At 36.1% G+C, this 18,029-nt stretch overlaps 1 protein-coding gene across 5 annotated transcripts in view; it reads left to right on the plus strand.

The window, feature by feature from the left end:
- KIAA0825 (KIAA0825 ortholog) overlaps positions 1-18,029 on the plus strand; it is a 242,690-nt gene that overhangs the window by 124,593 nt on the left and 100,068 nt on the right. For 3 of the 5 annotated variants that reach the window (XM_048292974.1, XM_048292978.1, XM_048292975.1), the window contains 3 exons: positions 2,019-2,175; positions 7,269-7,424; positions 11,890-11,984. In XM_048292974.1, coding sequence (XP_048148931.1) covers positions 2,019-2,175; positions 7,269-7,424; positions 11,890-11,984 — 408 coding nt within the window. Of the gene's footprint in view, positions 1-2,018; positions 2,176-7,268; positions 7,425-11,889; positions 11,985-12,756; positions 13,376-18,029 lie in introns of those variants that run through there. The other 2 variants (XM_048292977.1, XM_048292976.1) reach the window with 2 other exon arrangements.

Genomic DNA, 18,029 nt, shown 5'->3' on the forward strand with positions numbered 1-18,029 from the left:
AATTGGTGTTATGTAACTGTTCAATAATTAAATTATTTTCTCATGTAGCTGTATGCACATGCATATATGTATTCATAAATGGTTATAGACTTCTAATAGATACAGCATGTGAATGAAAAAGACCCCTATAAATTTCAAAAATTTATTTGGGACTCACCTACAGAGCTGTAGAAACGTCTTTGAAGTGCAGTGGGTTTTTATAAGCAAAATTCTTGCTTGATTTTGTGTTATGTTATTATTATCAGGACTGCTACTTAGATAAAAAGTATAAATTTTATATATTAACTTAATTTTAAAGAATATTTCAAAAATTATTGTCTTCATTGAAAGGTTCAGAAAGTGGCACTCTTTGCCTGCCTTGTGTACTGCCTGAAAGTATTAGTATTCATTAAAATAACCTTCACTTTATGGTAGCATCAGAGCTGTAAACAGTCATGTTAGATTCTGAAAAACACACGTCCTGAGAAGAAAAGAAAGGTCTGTCTTTGCAAAGTAATTTGTCGAATTGAAGATTATTGTTTTTCATCATGGTGACCCTGACCTTGCTGGCTGGGTGCATATACAGATTAAGATGAATGCAGTTATTCCTTGGCTGAGGTCTGCCTCTCTCAGGGCACATTCTTCCTAATGACATGATTGATAGGCAGTCCCAAATCCAGAAAGGAAGTCATTAATCATAGTGCTGCCTGAATCCAATCATCTGCTTCACCTGCACAGTAACGGGCAGTAAAGGATACAATTTGGGCACTGGCACTGATACATTACTTTGTCAGAGGTTCTTAGCTTTTTCAGTGTTAGTCACTAAGAATTTTGACAAGAAATTCAGGTTGTATCTGTACATGGCATCAAATATCAGCCTTAAGTGTGCTTTAATTTAAAGATCAATTTCTTTGAAGCTTTTCTGTAAAGTACACCATAATAACAGAGTATCACTTCCAGTCAGCAAAGAACAAAATTATAGTTTATATTTTGAAACTATTTGCTCTGTAGGACATTCTGAAACTGCATGTGGAAGCAATATCAGCATTAATGTCCAGCAGCTGTGCAGCATTTCAGGCAGCCTGTAGGTCAAACATCAACTTTCAAAGTACTGACTTTGTAACCATGGCACACTTTCAACAGTAAACTGCAAGCACAGTGGTTTTGTTTTCAGGTTTTGGGGGGTTTTTTGGTGATTTGTTTTTCGTTTTACTTTGAAAACGATACAATATTGATTTTGCTTTTAATTGAGAATGCTTCTTTGGTTTATTTTAACTTAATCCAATAGTGTCTGTAGGAAGGACAATATATTCTTGTTAATCTTTTGAGTTCTTGACACATACATGTCAAATACCTGTGTTGCTTTGAGGAAAATTTTAGTACTTTTTCTTTCTTAGACTTTATCAGTAACAATAGTGAGATAGTAACTTGTGTTTGTGTGTGGAGAGCAGACTGACAATGATCAGAGATTTGAATGCACAATTGTGGAGGCGTTTGGGAATGTCACCTTCAGATTTTCCTTGGTAGAGGTTTCACACAAATACAAAGAAAACAAGTAACAGTACAGGGCAAAAAATGCAACAAGTGGCAAATAGGTACCTTTTAAATGGTAAACAACATACCAGTGAAAAGAAAAATACTTCAATTTAAAACTTCTAACCTATACTTCGAGTAATGGCTACTTTTCTGACATGTTAATTGGGCTTTAATATGTGCTGTGATGGGCATAGAAAAGTGAACAAGAGATCGAAGGTAAATGCCATTTCTAGTAGCAGAGATACTTCTGTAGGGGAAACGAAAATATTTGCTACTTCTATATCCTTAAAGAGTGTTTTATGTGTTCATCTTTCTGATTAAGATGATAAAAATTAGTATAATAATGTTATTTAGCAAGTATTATGTGAGAGATATATATACAACAACATTTATGCAAGTCAAGTACTTCCAGGTTTTTCTGAACATGTAGTTCTAGCTGAGTTTGTGTTAATATTTTGCTTCTTAGAAATTTAACTTAAGACTGTATCTTTCTTATATTCTAGTGCCTCAGTCACAGTTAAAGGTGCAACGTTAGAGGAAGGAAGCATTGCACTTGGATTCACTGAGCATAATATAAACATGATGGTCCTGGATATCTGCCACAAACCAGGTGGTAGCAAATACCTGAGGCGAATTTATCACATCATCCGGCTCAATGAGGTAGGGAAACGGCCTTTTCACAGAGCAATTAGGTGTGTACTGGCCTGGGGCAGCGTCTGCTGGCAGCTAGGGGTTAGTCAAGGAGGTAATAATAGTTCTTAGAGTCAATATAGAATCTTATGTTGTATTTTAATAGAATCCATTCGGTTTAGGCTTTTGTGCATTTCTACAGAAAAGATTATTTTATAGGAAACACTGTAGATTTTATTTAGGTACTTAGACAGTAGTATGGCTCATAAACTTCCTTCAGTTTCATGTTGTAGACCATAGATACATTTTGGAATCTGAGCACAGTAAAAAAAAAAAAAAATTAAAAATCAGCGAAGGCTGTTGAAGAGTTGACTGAAAAAAATGTAAAATTACATGTGGTTAATTAACTCTCCTGATTTAAACAAGCAAACATACAACCCCTATGGCTGTACTGAGGAAGTAAATGCATCCATATGAAATCTTACTCAATTTAGACAATTCTGTTCATCTAAAGTGCTTTTAAAATTACAAGAAACAAATTCAGATTTATGGAATTTTGGCAATGTAAAAGAATTACCGCATTATTTCTAAGGCTGTTCTAAATTGCCCCAAATTACCAAAAGCATTCTGATTTTATTCACTTAAACATAGGTTTGTTTAAATTGTACAATAACACAGTTCTACACAACTTTATTAAGAAAGTTCTGTTTATTAGCTTTAATTACTAAATTACCTGAATGCGTAAGAAGGTGCTGTTAAAATCATGGCAAGTATACGGAAGTGTTTACAATAAAATACAAAATAATACAAATGCAGGCAGAGGCCAGGATTTTGCTTTTTAAAAAATTGGTAGCAAAAAACCTCGACTAGGCAGCTATGTCTGTAGGAAGGCCATAGAGTGCACCTTGGGACTAACACTGTGCTTCTGAAAATCAGATCCAACTGTTTAGTTCCTAAGTACAGGCTTAAAAGCAACCTTTATGAATCTGTCTTCGGAAGCATTAGAAGCAATGTAAGTATATATGTAGAGATGGCAACCTAACATTAGTACAGTACTGAATCTTTTCAGGTTTCATCTCAAACAATTAACTGGTTTCTGTGTAACTGGTTTGGGAAGTGAAGTGAAAATTATTACTGTAATAAACAAAACCTTTTCACCTGGAGCACATTCAGGATTACTCTTAGGTATAAAGGAGTGAGGAAAAGACCACCGAAAATAGCATATAGTCCGGTAGTTAGCACAGTTACCTAGGGGACAGCATATGCAGGCTCAAATTTTTTACTTCGTGGTTTAGACCAGGGAATTGTATCTGCATCTCCCATATCTGAACTAGCTCCCCAAACCTCCATAACATTAGCTATCAGCATGGAACTCCTTCTTTTTCCCGTTGGAGTTGTTTGCCTTGTAGAAATTGCAGTAAAAATGCATTCTGTAACTTTCAGGGTCAAAAATAGAATCATACCCTAGTTGAAGGAATAAAATGCACATGCTGGGTTTTGGAGACCCTGATCCAAGATCTGACTCCTGTGAGTATTTGGTTATTTATACAAAGTGGAACAGCTCCAATAGGAGGTACAAGGCTGAGAGAATTAGCTGGAAGAGGGACTTCAGCCTGACTTTCCACATCCCAGGTGTCTCTCCTTGAATTTCTGCAGCTAGTAGGACCTTTTTTAAAAATAGAACATTCCTCAGTGGAAAAAACTGTATTGTTTTAAAAAAGAAGAAGAAAAGAGATCCTGACCAGCTTGACTCAGAAGGATGTAACTGTATTACTTTCAATTGCCTTTGAAACCATTACAAAACATTTTAATGCTTAGCATGGTATTATGATAATGCACTTTTCAGTATTATTTTTCAAAATCTAAATTACGTTTAATGTGCATGACTATGAAGAAATAGATTTGATTGTATATTCAAAGGTCTGTCCTTTTGTTTAAAGGCTCCTTGGAATGTCAAGAGATTGTTTTCTTAAAATTAGTTTAGAGATCTTTATGCTACACTGCTTAGTAATCATGTGTAACTAGAGAACAAAATGAGGAGACAGAAAATTGTTGTTCTCAGTGATGTTGCTTAGAAAAGCGGGTGAAAAGGGATATGGATTATTGGAAACTGTATTTGAAAATAGAGATATCATTTTACAAAAATTTGTAATAGATACTGTAGTACTCAAAAGAGCTTGCAGTCCTTCATGCATTTGCCAAAAATAATAATAATTTAAAAAATAATTTTTTAGTAATGCCAACAAAAGAGATAACTCTTCTGAGCTGTCAGGCTCAATAATATTCTGTATGCTTGGTTTGATGCCCAGTCAGTGTAGTGAGGATATAGTTCACATGTGTACAGTTGTGATTATATATTTTCACATTTTTGAAACATGACCCTTTCAGAGCCTACAATATTTACTATACTAAAGGAGATCTTAACATAATATATATGCCACTGTTGAATAAATCTCTTCATCAAAACCAAAACCACAGTATTTTATTAAAGACAGAAAAACACCTTTACTGAGGTCAGCTGTATACCACTTGAATTTTTCGAACCCCGGCAAGCAGGTGTTACCAAAATTGGTGAAAAGCTCCTTCCTAACACCACTGTAGCATTAAGAAGCAGGCATTCTTTATTACAGCACCGTATGCAGAAGGGGATATTTCCACCAAAATTATGCATGTCAAGTACAGAGAAGATCCCGCTTATATACTATATTTTACTTACATATTCGTTGATTTTCCCAGAATAAACATACATATGATAAGAATTTCCTGGAGACCAGTAACATGTTCCCCCCCCTCTTTGCACATGCGTTCTTCTGTCCCAGGGGTCCCTCTGGTGGTCTCCGCTGGTCCCAGACCCCAAAGTTACCCGTTCAGTGAGCTGGTTTTGCTTTCCAAATACGGAGTGGAGATGGTGTACCAAGGCTGGTTCATTATTTTGTTGGTGTTTAAGATGATCCTAGAATAAGTATTGTGCCATTTTTGTAGAGTACTGGTTTTGCAAAATAAGTATTGTATTTTCTCACCAGCTGAGCAAGTAGTTCTTCATTTGGCAGCGCATGGACAGCTATTTCCGGTATTGCTACTGAGAAAGCAACACAGTCTGCTTCTGCTGGCTGCATTATATCCAAAGGGCTGGGTTGCTTTAGTGCTGTCTACAGGTTTTGTAAAAATGTGTACATGGAAGGCAGTACATTTACAAAAATTGGTAGATGTATAGAAATAACTTTTAAATAACTTCCTTCACCGTGGCTCTAAAATCTTTGTTATGGCATAAAGGAATGAATGAATGAATGGAGAATAAAAATCCAGATATTCTTAAAAGCTGAGAAAAACTAGCCAAGAGAGGGCATGTTTTCACGGTTGGTTTGTGATGTTGTTTTAAGCAAAAAAAGCTCAATTTATTTTTCGTTTTTTGATTGGTTGGGTTTTTTTTCCATATGTTAAGACAATTTTGTGATTCTCTTGGTCAGACATGACATTCGGCTGCAACCAGCAGAGAGACAGTCCTTCTCTTTCTCTTGTCCTGGTGCTTTTCCACTCCTAGGCCCCCCCTTTTTACTAGTACTAGAAATCATTTCGCTTCTTTACCTGGATGAAATTTTTTTTTTCTTCTGGCTGGTTTCACAACATATGCTAATGCCAACACAAGAGAGAAACAGCTACAGTCAGTGTGGACTGAAAGTGAACTTGTGCCTTTCAGGTCAGGGTGTAGTTGGGTAAGTTTAAATAGATGATGAAACTCTTCTTTCAGAAAGAGATACTGAGAGGCACAGGATGCCTTGACAGGTAGTTTGCATGTTATTTCATCTCAGTAGTACTGCAAGTAAGAGAAGCATTTGCATCCACCCGTCTTAATGCCTCACCTTGAGTATTTGCTCAATGTTATGGACTTCATTTTAATAACAATAAACTGTTTAATCACAGTAGTCTTTCCAGCAAATAGATGTGTAAATGTTTCATTATCTAGTTCTTCATATAACGGTTCTTTTAATCAAAACACTTCATTGGCCTGCAATGATGATTTATTTACGTAGTAGTTGAAGAAGTGAAAACAGAAAAGATTGTATCCAAAATAATCATGCATCTGTTATAGTATAGTTTCTAAAATGGCAATGCAAATCATCATCTTCTTCTAGTCCTTGAATGCTTAAACAGCTAAAAATAACTTTTGTCAGGAAATTTAATCCACAAACACCAGAGGTTTATGTGAAAGGAGACAGAGGAGTCCTGTTACTTTGTTCGAATAAAGGGAGAGGCCATGGGGCATTTCCCTGGGGTCTCTCAAGTTTTTGGAGGGCACAGCCTCCTATTTATCCTTATTTCCCAATTGCATTTCCCTCTCTCTTTCCCCGTTGGCTGAGGTACTTGAAAGGTACAGACTTCCCGAAATGCCTAATACCTAAGACTCGCTTCTAATGTATAACCTCCCCTTTATTTTAATTCTTATGGAATTTATGGTTCTTCCCATTGTTTCTTTCATCTCTCAAGATCCAATTTCATTTATCAGCAGACCTATAGTTTATTTGTAAAGACATATCTCTTTCTTTCCATTCATCAATCAGTAGAATCCTTCCCATTGTTTTCTCTCTCAGTACTAGTTTTATCTTTCAGCAGGCCCACAGCTTGTTTGTAAAGACAAGTCCCTCATTCCTTTCACTTTGAAGAGTGGGAGAATATTTATTTCATGTGTTTAAATAACTGTTTAGAACGTGTTCATCAAAGAATTGATTTATAGTCATATAGTAATTGTTGAATGTTTTCCAAAATGTTTAATTCGAAATACATAAAAAACATTTGTTTTTCATTTCTACATATACCTAACACATATGTGTGTATGTTCTCATTTATTTTATATATATATAATTTGACAACAATTTCAAAACAATAGGTTAGATTGTTCTGTTTTGCTTCAGTTGGGTGCATGTTTTTGGAGGTTATTTCTTGTTTATTGTAAAATGGTAATATTCTTAAAAAGTTATCTATTTTTTAAGAGATTGTTTATTCTCCGCTTATTAAAAGCAACTTCTATCAAGCATTCTGTAAACTTATGCTTGAAATGTAGGCAAATTTCACTTAGAAAGCTAGGTGGCCTGTACTATATGTGTGGTTGCTTTTTCTTTCAAAAGGAGTATTTGAAAGAGCAGCTGTCGTGGGAGAACTTTTCTGAAGATGGTGCTACCTCGAGTCAATGCCTGCCTTTGACACTGAAGGACAGAGAAGAGCAGCCTGACTTCAACCCTTTCCAGGTGTACAGACAATCTTGTGCAAAAGTATTCAATCAGGTTTGTGAAAATCTGAAATCTTGGTTGTGGTATCATTTTTACTTCTTAGTCTTATTATGATCATGATAATGACAAGGACTGAATGTATGAAAATGAACTTAATTACATGTGCTCACATATTTTATGAAGTAGAAAGGAATATTATTCCTTCGGAATCTAATGAGTGTACCCTCTACAATATCACGGTGTTCAAAAAGCCATTACCATTATTTCTTTTACCAGAATTATTGCATGGAAGAGCAGTTTGCATTTACTTATACTTTCTGTGTTCAGTATACTGAAGGAAAGTCCATAGTAGCAATGACATTTATTACATCTGTGCAATAGTACATAGGGTTAGTCTTAGTCCTTCAAAAAAGTAATGTCAGAGCTCTTTAAGTTCACATTTAGAATCTTCCTGATGGGTCTTTCACAGAAATGTTGAACAGTTAAGTAAAAAATGCTCTGGAAGTACAAAGATTTTACAGAAAAGTGAGACTAAACAGGGGTAAAACACACACACACATACAAAAACCCCTAACATCCATTTCTCTGTTTTTCTAAATCATGCTTGTAATATGCAAAGGATTATAATTTACTTACAGAATTTAGTTTCCTGATAATGGAGCAGTTAAAGAAAAGAGATCTGGTTGCCTAAATCTCTGCTGGAGCACCCCATGACCAGCTCATTACACAAAATGCTAAATAGTTTCTGATATCACTTTAATACTTAAAAAATCTTATGTCATCATTTCTCATATATTCTTAATACATCATCAGTGCTTTTGATTCCAGCCTTCAATTCAAATATTTGAAAAGAAATGGTATTACAGTGACATGAAATTCACTTAACAGACTTGTGTAGAAATGCATCCTTTTTCAGTGCAGCTCTGCTTCTTCACCGTGTACTCTCCTAGCCCAGTAGAAATTGGTCTATTTCATCAGTTATATCGCTGTAAAATAGACTTGTTTTTCTTACTTGTTTAATGAATGCTTAATCATTGTCATGTTGCAATGAAAGTGTTAATATACTGAAAAAGGAGACAAATACCAATTCCGCAGGTCTTGTCACTGCAGAGAAACATGCTTTGTAGGATCCATGGATCAATAAAATCATAGAATAGCTTGAGTTGGAAGGGATTTTCCAATCAAGAATCACAGAACCACAGAATGGGTGAGATTGGAAGGGACCACAGTGGGTCATCTGGTCCAACCTCTCTGCTCAATCAGGGTCATCCCAGAGCAAATGGGCAGAGAATTGCATCCAGATGGTTCTGGTGCAATATGTCTGGTGCAGAATATCTCTGGTGAGGGAGACTCTGCAGCCTCTCTGCGCAATATGTTCGGGTGGTTGGTCACCCAGGCAGTAAAGAAGTTCTTCCTCATATTCAGCCCAGAAAGTACTGTGGGCTGCATCAAAAGAAGCATGACCAGCAGGTCAAGGGAGTTGATTCTGCCCATCTGCTCCATTCTGGTGAGACCCCACCTGCAGTGCTGCATCCAGCTCTGGGGTCCCAGCACAGGAAGGACATGCACCTGTTGGAACAAGTCCAGAGGAGGGACACCAAAATCACTAGAGGGATGGAGCACTTCTCCCATGAAGAAAGGCTGAGAGAATCACAGCTGTTCAGCCTGGAAAAGAGATGGCTTTGGGGTGACCTAATTGCAGCCCTGCAGTACTTGAAGGAGGCTTACAAGAAAGGTCAAGTGTGGATACAATATTGCTGTTAGCAAGAATTTTTCCTGCTCTTTTCTAAGTCCGTGAGAGACTTTTCTCTCTCACAGAAGATATTCGCAGAATTTTGTAAACCATGAACACCTGCAACCTTGGAAAAGCCTTGTTTATGGTACAGTAGAAAAATATTTTGACAATGGATGTTTTAGGATTTTAGCCAATCATCCCAGAAAAGGTCTATAAAAGAGTTTGTAAAATAATTAAATAAATCAACCTTGCTACACAATTCCTGCCTGCTGGATCTTCTCTCCTCCTCCCTATGGCTGCGGAATACAGTATAATTACTACGGTAATAGTGAACATTCTATGTATTCTGTGTTGGTATATGTAAAAAACATTGTACATCATTTACTCTTTTTGTTGCATTTAGTGGAGATTGCTCAGTGTAGTTACTGTGCCAGATGTAGGTTGAGCTCTGGGGGCTGGAAGTGCCAGGAGCCCCAGGCAAGAGGCCATGAACTGGCCTCATATCTTTGCACAACAAAGTACCTGTGGCACCAGCCAGGTGACTACACATTCAGAGACAGGGCAGGAGCCGATGACTCAGCTGGAAGACACCAGACTATGGAGCACTTAGACTGTGAGAGGGTGTGACAGCCTGTGTAGGAGCTTGAGCTGTTACTCTGTCATTGCATTGTGATAAAATTTCTTTAAGCTACCAGACATCTGAGACTCTCCTATGGGAAACCTTGTCTGACTGCATGGGAGTGGTGTGTGCAGGGAGTCAGGTGGGGAACCCATCAACTTAATTTGCTTGGTGTGAAAGGGCCTCAGTCCCACCTGTTAAAGTCTCTTGGTGGTGAGAGTGTGACTGCCAGAGCACTCCTGAATGGCCATACAGGGAAGTTTTCTTCTAAAGTTTTGCTAATTGTTTCCCATTCACGTAAAATTTAGCAAGGTATTTAATCATAGTTTCTATATATTTTACTGCTCCTGAAATCTGGACCACTGAACTGCTGTTTTAAGATCAACTAACATTTTTGTTGATGCTAAGTAAATTTCTTACCTTTCAACTGTCCAGTTCAGTAGCTGATTCTAGGAATTGTGTAATTTCTGTTAACAATTTAGCCACTTCATTCTTACATTCTTGCAAAAGTCTTAAACAATCACCATCTGGTCCTAATAACTTGTTGCTCTTGATTTTATCTGTTTGTCCTGATACCTCAATCTGTGCTAGTGCTACTGCTCCTCTGTTATCTAGTGAGCTTAAGTCTAGGGTATGCAACAGTATCAATCAATGCTAGAAAGAAATTATTTCCCTTTCCTGAAGTGGCTTTTTTTCAAACTAATCCTTTACTTTTTCACAGAATTGATCAGTCTGTGGAATTTTGTGAGTCAGAAATTTTATCTGGTATACTTAAAAATTTCCTCTTTGTTTTCATGACTGTTGCTACCCTATAGCTACCCTATAGCTTCCCCTATTTATCCCTCTTGATTTTACAAGTACTTCCTCCACATGCATTCATCTATTTTTAATTCTATTTAATAGAATATATTATATATATATATAAATATATATATTATTATATATTATATATATTATATATTATATATATATCTATATAACATATATTTAATTCTATTTTTAATTCAGTGTGGAGTGTAGAATAGTATCCTGGTTTCTGCCATGTAATGCTCTTCTTGTACGGTTCACTTAGTCGAATCTTTTCTCCTTATTTCTCATTTATCAGATGTTCACCTTTTCTTATTCATTCACTTTCCACTTTCACAGTATTTTGTATTTTCTTTTTACCCTTATTTCCTTTTCATACTCTGTATTTCACCTTTGTTTTTCTACTTTACTTAAACATGCATGCCAAAGATGAGGGTTAGGGAGTAAATTAAGTAAGGAGAAGGAAAGTGATAAAATACAGATGGAAGGAATAGGAGGGATTGCACTGATTCTGCTCTCTCAGATGAACCAAGTGCTGTCTCTAAGAAGAAAAAGATGCAAAGATGCACTCCAAGTTGAGCTTTACTGTTATTTAGGTTTATTTCCATTGTTTTGACTTGCTTAAACTTTTTTTTTTTAACCTACTCAGTGCTCTTTTAGTGTTACAACAATAACTTTGTATTTATTTCCTACCAAGAAGGTTGAATTATAGTCACTATTTGACCACTGCTGACAATGAAACTGAATATTATGCAACAGGATTTACTGTTTTGTAAACATAAGAATGTTGTGTGTGGTCTTTCGTCTGCCCACTATTATTGTAGATTGCTTTTATTTATTAAATAAGTGATATGGAGCTATATTTGTTTATATTTCTGGATTTAATGCTGTTTATAAAAACCGTCTGGTGACTAGAGTGCCTTAAAAAACAATAGACAACTAAACCTTCACTCTAATTATGATACAGGTTACACCTTGAATTTTTCATTACAAACTTTTTGCTGACAGCAGAAAATGCAAATTGCTGTTACATAAAAAGTTACCAACTAATTTGCTTTTCAGACAACGAGTTGAGCTCTCAGACAAAGTAGTTGATCAGAATGCCATCAACAGTTGTAAAAATAATGGTTAAAAAACTGATTTATCTTTTTATAAATAGTGGCTATGTCCCTAATTAATTAATTAATTGCTGTCTTATTGGAATAAAAACCTTCTTCTGTGGACATGATTGATATCATCTTTCTAAGTCCTCATTCTAGACCCTTCTCCTTGGTTAGTATATCACAGCTGGAGCCTTAATGTACTGGTCATATTAATGCTGATTAATATCTAACTAGCTTCTTGCCATGTATCAACAGTCAGCCATTACTGAATGGAACTGGAATTGGTCAAGCTTGCTGCCAGGTTATTTGGGACTGAATCAGATGGCCTTCAGGGTGCTGCTGACACACAGGTAAGGGGATTTTGGCAAATAATCACATTTTCCTTTTGTATTTTTGACTTTGTAATAGTGAATTCACAAAGATTTTACTGGTGCAATTTATAAAATGAACTTTGCATTTCTTTTTAAATACCCAATTTTAAAATGGAGCAACTTTTTTTCTGTTGTATTTGATCCATACTCAGATAGCTTCCAGTTCCTGTTTTGAAGAGTATAATTTGTTCTTTCTGTCTGAAAACTATATGGATATATGTTGATATTGCACTTAATAATGTTTTGGAAAAAAATTATTAACTTTCGCAAACCTATTCTGCTCAGGGAAATTTCAGCACAGAATTAAGCAATGATTACTCAAGTTGCAAAGTATCTTAAATTCAGTTGTGGGCATGCCAAGAGTGGCAAGAAATATAAAGGGTTTCCTTAATAGATCTTAATTAATAAAACTTATTTTAATATTTTATTGCCTTTTTACTTGTAAAATGTAACTGCTTAATTTTTAGGCAGGACTGATTCGCTATCTAGAAATTACAGTGACAATTTCAAAAGTGTGTGAATTTGCATGTCAAAAATGTTTTGGGTTTTGTATCCCATTTTCTCAATTTATCACTAGCAGTTAGTCTTAAACATTTAATTCTTCCTTCATTTCATATACAAAATATTTGTACAGTGTATTTCTAGTTTTCTGTCTTAATTGTGATAAGATTACTTCTTTCCCTACCCAAATTGTTCTTTTCCAAAAGTTTAATTACACAAAAAGTCACACCAACAAAGGTTTGTTATTCAGTTGTCTTCTCAATGTCCTCTGCTACCCGTTACCAGACAGACTGTGAAACTGTGCAGACTTTTGGTGTTAAATGCCAGAGACAATACAGTACTAATTTTTTTTTTTTATAGTTCTCCTGTAGATTGCTATCTCATGTCCTTCATTAAAAATGAAATAGTTTGTCCTTTTAAAAGAGACTGTCATAGAAACTCTTTGACTCAAACTGGTTCTTGAACTACTCTTCATGTTATTGTCATCAATATGAGCCAAAGGGAGCAGAAGACTGCTGTGATTTGCTGAGGAAACATATTGTATGGACATTTCATATTCACTGTTCTCTTGAAACTATTTTATTTTTCTTTTGATCTCTTTATAGACGTTATAAAGAAGTCATGTGTATGCCTCCCCTGTCCTTCTCTGTATTTCACACCCATGTTATATCATCTATTACTTTTTATTTAATAAATTCCCTAATTGTTGTCATCTTTCCTCATTTGAAAATTTCTTCATTCATTGCCCTTCTGCATGGTAAGGAAATTCTCATCTAGAAATGACATTATGCAAGCCATTAATAATTAGCTCATGGATTTATTATTTCAGCCACTCTACAGACCAACAAATCATTTAGATCCACTGTGATCATAAAGTAGAATAGCTAATCCAGTATCTGCCATAGCAACCAGCATCTTCAACACAGCTTGTCTTTATGTAATTTTATCTTTAGCATAGCTAGTGTGTCTGTTCATACTTTCCAGCTGACTAGGACAATTCTAGCTGTTCTTGTGGTTACTCAAGCAAGCTTTGCAGTAAGACTTAGGAGAGCCCTATCTTTAGGTGATTCTTCTTGCTCCTTCCTAGAACTGCCTAAATATCAGCCTTTCTTGTGCTCCACACTTAACATTCAAGCTGAATGAGTGCGTGATTATTTTGACGTCCCATTTATGATGGACCTATTCTGTTTGTACTGTCTCCCTCCTGAGACGAATTAAACAAAACCACGGGCAGTACTTGAACTATGTCAGAACCATCCGTTTATAAAGTGGAGTGCCAAAATATTTTAATTACTTCTTTCTTTGACACATGCTAAAGCTTTCCCTGAATAGTTATGTCAGTGCAGGCAAAAATGTTTTTACCAGTTCACAGTGATGTTGGAATGGTATTTATTTCCTTTTTTTCATATTTCAAGAGAAAATACTGTCAGTTGCTTATGAATTAAAAAAGCATGGGCTTTCTTTTGGGAAAAAAAAAAAGTGAAAATGCTTAGGGGACTCATTTACAAGGGAAATGCTCCCCTAACCTAGTTAACTGAGTTAGGTGAGAGGGTGTTTTGAGAGCATTGTCCCAGAGCCAGAAAGTGTTAGGTAAATTAATTGGTTGGTGGTTAGGGGAAAGTAAAAGACTTTCAGGACTGGTTAAAAAGGAAACGAATTGTTGTCTACTACTCATTGCTGGCTTCACACAATGATGGGAATCTAACCATGCATTCCTGTGATCCTCAAAGTAGAAGTGTCTAGGAAATTTTTCAAATTAAAGATGTGGATGGTTATAGGGCCCCAGAATTCTTTCACTGAGTCCCTCAAGGGGGCTTACACAGGTTTATTTATGTACCCTGAGTTAGGTGCAAGTTGTTAACTGGCAAACTTGAGAAAATCAGGGAACCTTAGAAAAAGTTTAAAGCAACATTGAATCAACATAAAGCATTTCACAAGGCATTAATTTAGCAAGCTGTAGGCCCATTCAATTTAACAAACTTCAACCCATCTGATTTTAATTTACGCAGACTTCAAGAAGAAGGAATTAGAAGAAGGGGAAAGAGAGAAAGAAAGAAGAGATATGATAAAGAACAAATATAGTTACCACTGTGGTTCCGGCAATGTTTCTGCTAATATGGGTGGTAGGTTCAAGACGTGAGCTTGCCTCGTGCTTGGCTTGAGTACGCTTTGGCTTTCCTGGGCCCTTCCCCCAGGTGGGATGTCTGGTCTGGTAGCTACTCTGGGGCTGGGTTAGGGGCTCCAGGGGCAGGTATGGAACATTGCCTCCACCGTGCCACTGCGGGGCTGGGATCCAGGCTCTAGGGGGTGGGGTGGATGGAGCAATGCACCACCTCCAAAGTCTTGCCCCTTTCCCTACGTGCATCTGAAATGTTTCAGGCCAGCAATTCTCCTCACAATGTTAATGATACTATTTTATTACAAGGTTATATAATATAGAATGCCATCAGGAAAAGGTAATACAGTTGAGCAGCAAAGAGTAACATAGGAAACTTAATGTTCATCCCTGTTCACAGTTCACCTTTAGAACCTATAAAAAAGTTTTCCTTATGGGAAAGAAACAGATATATAATGGATTCCTTCCCTTTCTAGTTTTACTTCTGATTTTTGTTTTCATATCTATCTATCTATCTAGAAATAATATGCATGTGTATATATTATATATATAGTTTGAGCTGCAAGTATGTTTAAACATATCTCTCAATTATACTTGAAACAGTATCTTTTAATAATAAGACCATTAACATTCAACTAACTTATGAACTTGATTTACGCGAGTTTTATAAAATGTCTTGCATACTTACACAGATGCATGCTGCTTTTTCAAGTCTTGGACTCAGTTGTACATCCTTAGCTACTCCAATAACAAATGGGGGTTCCTTACCTCTAATACATATATTAAAACAAGAAGAGCCATAATTATTTAATTACCTGTATCTCAACTTTTAATTAGTGTCCTGCTCATAAAGTTACAATTGCTTTTGTCTGGCCAAATCAGCGTGTTGAAACTGTGCAATAAGTACTTAGCAGTAGGCAAAAAGCTGGTGTGTTATCAATATTTAAGTACAGTTCCAGAGCTCAGTGCTGTGCATTATCATTCTTGTTTATGTACTCTCCTTTATGTATAAGTTAAATTTATGATCATTTATTTTTAGAGAAGTATCTCAGCAACTTCTACATGGTTAGAAGATACTATTATTTTGCTGGGCATAGAGATGTGACCTGCCTTCTGCAGTTGTACAGGACTTCCAGGTGCGCTGAATACATTACAATAATGTAAAGATATTCCTATCACTATAAAGATGAGAAAAAATTAGACGTTTTTGTAATATGTGAAGGCATTATCCAATATTGCACTAATTTGCAGTTCTGAGGAGGAATGGCTGGGATTCTCTTCTCTGTACTTAGGGAAGTTTCATGGAGCACTGGTGTCTGTGCAGGGACAAGTAGTGATGTAGGATGAATGATGTAGATCCTGCTACAGGAGCGCCCTGGGAGCTATAGGAACAGACAGAGAACAACTCATGACTGGCAAAGCCAACAACAGTCAGAACCTTCAGAACAGAAAGCTTAAGAACTTAATAACTGAGAGGGGAATGGGAATGTGGTTTTTTTTCCATAAATGTGTCAGGTGAGAAACAGTAACAAGTTTGAAAAACCGAAGAAATTAAAACTAGTATTTGTTCAAGTGGATAAGAAATGCTATAAAAAATGTCTTGACTCAAAATTAGAGTATGATTTCCAACAGATAAGCCAGTGTAGCTCAAGAAGAACTTTCCAGAAGATGTTTGTACAGTGAAGTGAGCTTAAATAGTTTTAAGCTGGAAGAGGATAGACCAAGTATCTAGTCAAGTTTTGGTCATGTCAAAAGTACTTTTGTTAGATATTCTGAACTGCCCAGCAGTTTCTGAAAGCAAGTAGAAAACATGGAGATGTTTATATGGCTTTAAAGAAACTATAAAAACTGAGTAAGTTTGTTTTTTACTAAAACTGGATAAAATATGTAGGCTTTCTAGTAGGCTTTGTTGCTACCGCTGCAAGTCAACTATTAGTGATGATTGGTGAAGGTCTAGGGTGCCATTAATTCTGCAGTAATCACCACCTGCTTGATGTTACTATAACTGATGTCCTTATAATGCATATGAGAACATTTGCTGCAAAATATATAGAAAGTCTCAGATGCCATGGACTACGGATTTTTTCATAACATAGTCCGGACTGCATTCTTCCTGATGAACTACTGGACTGTTTAGAAGTGAGTCTGCTTTTTGAGTAGGTAAAAACTATCATTAGCAGCACAGTGCTGTCCTAAGATTGAGAAAATCTTGTACCTAGTGTCTCTTTTTTAAAAATCCTTTCAACTGTACTGCCTTTTGCAAATTCATTTGTTAGTATAGGTGTGGCATTTATTCCCCTTATTAGGGCTAGGTGATAAAATTACATGTTTTGACTTTGTTTAAGCTTAATAAAACTGAAGTCAAAAAATCTTGTTTAGAATTCTGAATGATTGCAGGGCAAAATTTGCATAGCTCTTGTATATTCTAGTGAATACACAGACACCATCTGTTGAGAATGATAGCCATATGGTGAACTATTTATAGAAAATGTTTATATTCATTGTGTTGTTGATTATCTAGATATCCAGAAAACGCTCTTTTAAAATGTAGTTTATCAACACATGGAAAAATTTATTATGTGGTTTTGAAACTGAAAAGAATGCCAGCAAACTGCATGTGTTTTGTTGTCTGTGAAAGACTCTTTATAAAACTTTACCAAAGCCTAAATCTGAGAAATAAGTGAAAAAACCCTCCAGGGTATTAAAAGGTAGGAAGTTCTCTAACAATTTTCTTTATGAAAGAAACAAGTGATGGAAGAGCAGTTACTGACATGATGCCAAGACAGAGAGCTTAACTCCATGTCAGAGGACAGCAGTCTTATGTCTAGTGTACTTCTAGATATGTTAGTCTGTCTTCTAAACTGCAGATGCTCCCAGACCTTTTGTACCCAAATTTGCTGGATATTGGAAATTCATATTGATGCTACAGCTACAAGTCAACTGTTAATGATGGTTGGTGAAGAGCTAGGGTGCCATTGATATTGCAGTAATCATCTTCTGCTTGGTGTTACTATAATTGATGCCCTTATCATGCATATGAGAACAGGCTTTCTGAAAGGCATGGGAGGCTATGAAAGGCAGTATCTCATTGCTCCTGTATCAGAAGAAGCAGGTGAAAGGTATTAATCCATTATTATACATCTCTTGGTTAGTCACAAAGTCAGGTTTAGACCCTGGTGCTGGATGTTCCAGAAAAAAGCCAATGGGATTTTGTGGAAAATCTCACTTTGACCTTTCTGGGTAAGCAAGGATCTTGTTCCGTAAATGAGTTGGTCAATAACAAGGTATATGTCACATCTGTCACCGTAAGGATTATCCTTCCTCTGCTTATCCTTTTCTGACATAGCTAATCAAACCGTACTGTGACCTTAAAAAATCTGTCAGAAGTAGGCTTAGTTCCCTGCCTG

This window comes from Corvus hawaiiensis, chromosome Z, assembly GCF_020740725.1.
Source record: "Corvus hawaiiensis isolate bCorHaw1 chromosome Z, bCorHaw1.pri.cur, whole genome shotgun sequence".
In the NCBI taxonomy this organism is placed as follows: Eukaryota; Metazoa; Chordata; class Aves; order Passeriformes; family Corvidae; genus Corvus; species Corvus hawaiiensis.